The 7,962-nt window shown below is 36.9% G+C and overlaps 2 protein-coding genes across 3 annotated transcripts; one reads left to right on the forward strand and one right to left on the reverse strand.

The window, feature by feature from the left end:
* The first annotated feature begins 439 nt into the window (after positions 1 to 439).
* On the forward strand, positions 440 to 2,869 carry LOC124844322 (ras-related protein RABA4d-like). Of its 2 annotated transcripts, XM_047321236.2 has the most exons (3): positions 440 to 1,012; positions 1,817 to 2,311; positions 2,395 to 2,869. In XM_047321236.2, the coding sequence occupies exons 1-2, from the start codon at positions 786 to 788 to the stop codon at positions 2,274 to 2,276; spliced, it is 687 nt and encodes a 228-aa protein (XP_047177192.2). In that variant the 5' UTR covers positions 440 to 785; the 3' UTR covers positions 2,277 to 2,311; positions 2,395 to 2,869. The 2 variants fall into 2 exon arrangements, with proteins under 2 accessions (XP_047177192.2, XP_047177191.2); XM_047321235.2 differs by having other exon boundaries at positions 441 to 1,012; positions 1,817 to 2,869.
* Positions 2,870 to 3,941: 1,072 nt separating this feature from the next.
* On the reverse strand, positions 3,942 to 6,623 carry LOC124844325 (cytochrome P450 705A12-like). The gene is made up of 3 exons (XM_047321239.2): positions 5,994 to 6,623; positions 4,728 to 5,046; positions 3,942 to 4,634 (listed from the first exon to the last, which is right to left on the reverse strand). Exons 1-3 carry the CDS (start codon positions 6,566 to 6,568, stop codon positions 4,017 to 4,019), a joined length of 1,512 nt encoding a protein of 503 aa, XP_047177195.2. The 5' UTR covers positions 6,569 to 6,623; the 3' UTR covers positions 3,942 to 4,016.
* Between the last annotated feature and the right edge of the window lie 1,339 nt (positions 6,624 to 7,962).

Genomic DNA, 7,962 nt, shown 5'->3' on the forward strand with positions numbered 1-7,962 from the left:
GTTTACTCGGACATGATTCTTTGATAATTATTTTAAGAATCATTCCTACAATTATTTTATTACTAATTATTTATTTTGTAAATTATGAAAAAGAAATTTAAATTGGGATAAATGCCATTTTAACCATAAACAAGCAACAATTTATAATGTGAAACAACGAAAAATATAATTTAAAATAAAAATTAATTTCTAAACTTTAGAATTCAACATCAAATTAAACATTAAAACATATAATTTCATACTAAATTTATCCTTAAATCATCATAATTAAATATGGTAATGTATACATTATACATATTCAGTAATTAAATAAATTAAATTATCATCATGATACATTTTTCAAATAAAAATTTACTATGTTAGATTGAAATTGTGTGTGATGATGAACACTTACAACATTGCAAGTGAAAATATTTCATTTTCAGTTGTTAGAAAAGTGTGAATATCCCAATCTTCCTTTCTTGTCGTGTGTTCCAAGTTGCTGTCGAAATTCTAAACTGTGAACTCTGTTTTCCTCTGCTTTCAGCAAAGAACGCTTTTCAGAGGCAACACAAAACCAACATTGATGAATGAAACTGATTGACATGCCATTTTTCGCTTACCCAATTGCCTCTCCAACCACAACCAACCACCCCTTTTTCCCTTTCCTATTAAACTACCTTCCTTCCAGCCACAGAAACCGTGTGCACATACAAAGAAAAAAAAGGTCTCGTTTTTATGCAGAAAAAAATCTGGGGTTTGCATTGTTGAGTTCACTTTTCAAAAGGGTTATTTCTTGAAGCGTAATGGCTCAGTGGCAGGGTGATGCTGATGAGGGCATAGACTACATGTTCAAGATTGTGATGGTTGGTGACTCTGGGGTTGGAAAGTCTCAGCTTTTGAATCGGTTTGTGAAGAACGAATTCCATATGAAATCGAAACCCACAATTGGGGTGGAGTTTCTGACAAGGACACTCGTCATGGACCACAAGCTTGTCAAGGCACAGATTTGGGACACTGCTGGTCAAGAAAGGTCCAGCATTTTTTCTACTGTGCATTCATTTTCAAAGCTGGTTACTTTTTTTAGTATTATTATGTGGTTTTGTGCCAGAGTTTCTCACTCTGCTTGTGCTGAGCTGAAATTGTTAATTTTCTTAGGAAAATGATTAAGAATGCATGTAAGATCTGAGAGGTAGAAATTGAGATCTCATAAGATCTTTTGAGTTCATAAAAACAGCATAATTTTTTCAATTTAATATTACCAAACCAGAAGATGCATGTGGGGGAATTGTGGTACTTCAACTAGGTATGATAATCATCAAATGTTTACCATTTGATGGCTTCTTGGTTGGCTCAATTGTTAATTTTGCTGCATCAGAATAGGGATGTGTGTGATGAGTTTTAACCAAGGTTTTTAAAAACTGTCCATGACAGTGAGTTCAGCAGCAACATCAAGATTTTGGGTCTTTTTGTGATTGCAGTTGTGGTTGCATCGGCTGAATCTTTCTACAATTTCCCTTAATTTCTAGAATCACTAATAAATTGCAATTTCAACTGCCGACAAGCTCTTGGTTGGATTGGTACTGAACTTGGTCCCCTCCAGAAAGTTTAGGTCCAATCCAAGCCTAAATTAGTCAAATTTTGAAATTTCAACTGCCAAATTCAACTTACCATGAACTGCATAACCATATGCCTGTTAACTAAGTTTAACTAGTCTACCAGTTGACATGATTCTGTGTTTTATTGTTTATATATATGTGGTTGATTTGGTTCCTGGAAAGTGTCTTTAAAATGTATGTCTGTTTCATTTTCATGTGACAATGTTGGCATATCACAGGTACCAGGCAATTACAACAGCCTATTACAGGGGTGCAATTGGTGCATTACTAGCATACGACATAACCAAGCAGCAAACCTTTGATCATGTTGAGAAGTGGTTGGATGAGCTGCGGATACACGCTGATCGAAATATACTTGTCATGCTTGTTGGCAACAAATCTGACCTGAGTTCTCTTCGAGCAGTGCCTGTTGAAGTGGCTAGAGAGTTCGCACAGCAAGAGGGTCTATTCTTTCTGGAGACATCTGCTCTTGACTCCAGCAATGTGGAATCAGCTTTCGTTGGTCTCCTCTCTCAAGTATATAGAACAGTCAGTAGGAAGCAAATCATTGTGGATGGACATGAAGCAAATTGGGACAAAGTAAACCTTGGACTTGAAGGAACAAACATTAAGATGCCATTTCAAGAACCTGAATGCCACAATGCTAAAAAGAGATCCAATTGCTGCAGTATTCTTTAGAATTTTGTGTTCACCTAGAGCCACCTTTATCTTGGGTAAGGACTATTTTGCTCTCTTCCCATGTTGTGGCGCATTAATGTAGACTTTGCCATCTATTTTTCCTTCCTTTACCTTTCAGGATATTTGTTAGGCATAGTTTTACAAACTCAAGAATGATATGATGAATTTGAGTAGTCTGTTCAAAATGTATCTAGAAGTGAAGCTTTTGCCTGGACTAATGCTCAATGCTGCTTCCCAAGAATGCAAATAGGACTTTTTTCTCTTAGTGCTTCTAAAACAATTCATGCTGATATCGAATGAAGTTTGATCATCCATGGAACATTCAAGCATATCCTTGCTAAAGTTGTTGTTATCCCCTTTTTCCAGGCACTGGATTTTTATGTTGTTTTAATTGCATACCCACTTGATCTCAGCATATTCCGGTTGATGTGATCATTAGTTTTCATTTAGGATTTATATGTTACAATTGGAACAACCCCATTGCTAATTTCTTTAGTCCAGCAACCAGTGTGAATGAGGGTTGCAGAAGATAAAGTTTCTAATGAGTTTGTAGGAGACTTTCAATAATGTTGAATCTGACAAATGTTTATGTTCCTCTGCATTGTTAATTATTGTTCATATATTTAGGTTTGTGACAGATGAATCTCAATCTTTTACTTCCTGCTCCTGTTAAAGTAAAAAACTGTTCCTGAAATTAAAAGAAAGGGTTTAAGTTTTTTGAACAATCATTGCAAAAGTTAACAGATTTATCATACATGCTTGTTTATGATTGATTGATGGTATAAAAAACTTTTACAGTATCAATGCATGCACTCTTTGCTTAAAAAAAAAGAGCACCATGAAGGTACACTGTCAAAAAATTATAGTAAATGTAAAGAACAGTTTTGAATGTAAATGATAAAATGGGTGATAGTTTCAATTGTTGAAAATCTCGACTAAAATAAAACAAATTTATGATATATAATTAGAGTATAAACCTGATTATGTAAGTCAATTTTGTATTATAAAAATCACTTTTTAACATCAATTTGTTGAGTTTTGTGTTGTGAGTATTTCTTACGTATTGGAATAGAATGGCAACTGATTATTGATCATAGTTGCCATTTCAGATACAAAGTTGTGCTGTATATGCTTTCTCTCTCTCTCTGCTTCTCCTTTTCCCAAACCAGTTTTATTTTTTTGTTTAAAAAAACCATTATCAAACTCTAATGCATGGATAAATATTAGTCTAATTTTCCCAAAATATCAAATGCAATATAGGCCACACAGCTGACCCAAGACGACTCAATAGTTAGTTAGTTGCATCCAATTTCTGCCAATTTGATATATTTATGAGTTGAGTATTATTTATTTTATTTCAAAGTTGAATATATATTTTTGTCTCTAACTAATTCTTAAATTTGATTTTTTTTTTCAAAAATTGCACGTGGGTTGTCTTTCATTAATTTTGCATGTGCGAAATAAATTAATCATGATTTGATAAGAGATGTGAAAGGGGGTTATTAGTCAAATCACTTGTTCATAGAGGCTATAATGGGTTCACTCTTAAAAAATCTACATGAAATTTGGATTTTTCTGTTAAATTCTTCTGTACGGTTCTTCAGCTGTGTCTTAAAAATATATCAATATTTATGCATTTTTAATACTTAGCAGAAGAAGATAAGATAGAAAATGTAGCCTCATGGCATGGTAAATATAGTGATAGCTGCATAACAGAAGCTTGTCTATGGAGTTTGTTCATTATACATATGGATTAAAATGTAGTACTGGAACACAGAGAAGGGGTTGAGCCATGCTCAAAGACAAGCCAGATGAACCAGATTGCATATTGACCTTTTTTCCTTTTCCATCTTCACCAATCTTCCAATCAAAGCACTGCACCATAGCAGCCACTGCAGTGTGTATGAAGATGAAAGCAAGTTCTGTTCCTGGACAGCCTCTCCTTCCACCTCCAAATGGAACAAAATTAAACTTCATTCTCTCATCCTCCTCTTGCAAGAAGAACCTTTCAGGGACAAACTCATTCGGATTGTCCCAGGAATCAGGGTCCCTCATTATGGCATACAAATTGATTGCCACTGCTGTCTTTGGTGCCACGTCAAACCCATTTATCTTGCAGTGTTGCCGACACTCTCTTGTCATCACTGGTGCTGGTGGATGGAGTCTCAGTGTTTCCTTCACAACTGCTCGCAAATATGGCATTTTTCCAACATCTGACTCCTCAACTAGCCTTTCATTCTCGGTCACCAACTCTATCTCCTTTCTTACCTTTTCAAACGCTTCAGGGTGGTTCAGCAGCTCAGCCATCGCCCATTGCGTGCCTTCTGCTGAGGTGTTTGTCCCTGCAATGAAGAGATCCTTCTCGTCCCACAACAGGAAAATTCATTTCAGATTTGGTTAAACATGTTTTTAGATTTTAATTTTGAATGAGAAATCGAAAGAGGGTTATACCAAGAAGAAGGCTTTGATATGAGTTCTTGTGATCTTGAACTCTGCATGAGGATCGTGGTGAACATCAAGCAGAATGTCCATCAAATCCCTTTCGTTTTCTGCATGACGTGATGATCTTTTTTGTTCATGCTCCTTCAGCACCTTCTCCAACAACTCATCGTACCTTTTGCTCACATCCAAAGCCTTCTTCCCATACACCCAGAAACTCAACTGCTTCAGAGGACCCAACACGTCTCCAAAGCATAACTTTGCAGCAAGCTCGAAGGATTCCTTTACCAGCTGCCTGATCTTCTCTGCATCCTCGTATTTCTCCAAACAACTTCTCCCAAAACACAAGACAAAGTGTTTCATAGAACCATCTTATTAAACTCCAACAATCATAGCAGAAAGGTTTTGTCTTTTAGGAATTTCTCGTAAATTGAAAGTAAAAACTTGATAAGAAATGAACTAGATAAACATATAGAAAAATATTCTTTGACCTATATAAATTTTTTGAAAAATATTATTGGACACACATTAATTGTTTACATTCATGACACTACTTTTTCTTGATAAATTTTGATATTTTTGATTAAATTTTTTTTGAATTTTTTTGATATATTAAGTATTTCTGTTTAATTTCTTTTAGTAATTTCTAAAAATATTAATTGAGTTTTAATTAAGTTTTTTTATTTACTAAGTATCTTGCATATTTGTTTATACATATGATTTAGTTATTGTAAAATCACAAATGAATTTTATTGATTTAATTAAAAATACATTGAATAGTATGATTATCATTAAGAGTGAGGAATTATTCATCTCATTATCATTGATAAAATTATTTTTATTATTCTAACATTTTTAAATAAAATAATAAAAATTGATCATTATGTTATATCAAACATAACTTTTTTATATTAATCATTCAACTTTCTTGTTTCTCCACATGAAGCTGAAAAGAGGTAAAATAATAATCACTTCAATTAATTAGAAAGAACTCAAATAAAATATATAATCTTTAAAAATAAAATACAATTTTAAATTTTATTTAAGAATTACTTAAAATACAAAAATTATGATTTAAAAAAATAGAGTAAGAGCACACATTACGTTTATTTGATGTAAAAGAATTAATTTTTGTAATTTTTTGAAAAAAAATAAAAAATAAAAAGTAAAAGAAATAGTGTAATGTAAAAACTTAGGTGTGTAAAAATATTATTTTTTAAAACAATATTAAAGTAGAAGTTAGATAAAAAGAAAAAGAAAATAGGAAGAGGTATGTACCAGGTGGACATGGCCATCCTGCAAGTAATGTTGTTGGTGAGTTTCATGAGTTGAGAGCCCAAATCGATGGCACCACCCTTCTCTCTGACATGCTCCAACATCCCTTTTACCCAACCTTCCATCTCTTCCTTTCTCACCTTCTTAGACCCTTCCAGCTGCCGCGGGCTCAGCAGTTCCCTCATGCACACTTTCTTCACGAACCGCCAGTACGGGCCGTAGGGGGCCGTCACGAATCCCGCCAGCCCAAAGGGCAGCTTCTCGGCATAGGCGAAGAGAGGCCGGGAAGAGAACGCGAGGTCGTGGGTCTTGAAGATGTGGGTGGCGACTTCAGCGGAGGAGACCACGAGGAGGCGGCGGGAGGGTCCAAGACGGAGGAGGAGGAGGGGGCCGTGGGCGGCGGAGAGGGTGTGGAGAGAGGTGTGGAGGGATGAAGAGAGGAGGTGGAGGTGCCCTAGCAGAGGGAGGCTTGGAGGGCTTGGTGGGAGGTGGAGATCGTCGGCGGTGGTTTTTCCGGTGCACCTGACAATGAGGAACAATAACAGAACCAAGAACAAGAATAACAGTGTCTCAATCATGGTGTGTTCACTGCAACAAAATCTGTCATGTTATCTTCAGCCTTTGTTGGTATGCAATAAATAAATAAATGATAACTTCCAACATAAAAAGAATAAGATGTGGTCTACCTCGTGATGCTCGTGCTTTTTTAAGTAATAATTGGTGATGATACATATTTATATTTATTTTATATACATTGGCACTACTAAGTAGGATTGACTAACCGGACGTGTTTAGACGATATTGAGTATGCGGGAACGACAGTTCAATATGTCCGGTCTGGCCTCTACCAAGTAGGATTGACCGACCGGACATGTTTAGACGATACCGAGTATGCGAGAACGACAGTCCAATTTGTCCGGTCGGGCCTCTCCAGCCGTTTGCTGGAGACAGTGTTTTAATGTTCATGAATGCGCAATTAATGAGGTAACGGTCATTGTCGAGTAGTTAAGGTGAGCATTGAACGTCATTAAGAGGTAAATTAATGGATAATATTCTCTGAAACCATATAAATAACAATCGATTGAGAAGGTAAACTCTCTGTTTTGACTAAATTTCGATAGACTTGCAAGGACAAATTCTGACTTAAGCGTCAGAGTGTTTTCTGCCACCGGTAGAATTGCACAGTCTGATGTCTCCTTGGTCGTTCGCCCAATGGGGAATAGACATTGTCGGACCCTTTCCAGTGGGCCGAGCGCAGAAGAAATTCCTATTAGTAGCAATTGATTATTTCACTAAGTGGGTGGAAGTAGAGCCGCTCGCAACAATCACGGCGACGAGGGTTCAAAAGTTTATGTGGACACTCATATGCCGATTTGGAATTCCCAAAACCATAGTTACGAACAACGGGCGGCAGTTCGTTGATAAAAGATTGGGGGACTTCTACAAAAAACTGGGAGTTAAGCATGTAACGAGCTCGGTCGAGCATCCACAGACGAACGGACAGGTGGAAGCAGCCAATAAAGTCATTGTTACGGAGCTAAAGAAAAGGTTGGGAGATGCTAAGGGAGCTTGGGTGGATGAGCTTCAGGAAGTCCTTTGGGGGTACCGTTGCACACCGCACGGTACAACTGCAGAAACCCCTTTCAACCTCACATATGGAATGGACGCTATGTTACCAGTCGAGGTAGGGGAACCTACTATTAGAAGGGGGATTCAAAGTTTGCAGAGGAATAATGATGAGCTACGGGTGGAGTTAGACACCTTGGATGAACGAAGAGAGGTCGCAATGATCTGAGCGGAGGCACAGAAAAGGCTTCTGGCGAGACGATACAACACCAAGGTGAGACCCCAGCAATTCATTGAAGGAGACTTAGTGTGGAGAAAGACGGCGGAAGCTTGACGAAGCCGAGCGGCAAGAAAGTTAGCTGTAAACTGGGAAGATCCCTTCAGAGTGGTCGAAAACTTGAAGAAT

This window comes from Vigna umbellata, chromosome 3 (genome assembly GCF_029865625.1).
Source record: "Vigna umbellata cultivar VRB3 chromosome 3, Vumbellata_1.0, whole genome shotgun sequence".
In the NCBI taxonomy this organism is placed as follows: domain Eukaryota; kingdom Viridiplantae; phylum Streptophyta; class Magnoliopsida; order Fabales; family Fabaceae; genus Vigna; species Vigna umbellata.

Coding starts and splice junctions, on each gene's coding strand:
- LOC124844322 (XM_047321236.2), top strand. CDS start 786: ATGGCTCAGTGGCAGGGTGATGCTGATGAGGGCATAGACTACATGTTC. Junction 1,013..1,816: donor GACACTGCTGGTCAAGAAAG/GTCCAGCATTTT, acceptor GGCATATCACAG/GTACCAGGCAATTACAACAG.
- LOC124844325 (XM_047321239.2), bottom strand. CDS start 6,568: ATGATTGAGACACTGTTATTCTTGTTCTTGGTTCTGTTATTGTTCCTC. Junction 5,047..5,993: donor AGGATGGCCATGTCCACCTG/GTACATACCTCT, acceptor TTTTGGGAGAAG/TTGTTTGGAGAAATACGAGG. Junction 4,635..4,727: donor ATATCAAAGCCTTCTTCTTG/GTATAACCCTCT, acceptor TGGGACGAGAAG/GATCTCTTCATTGCAGGGAC.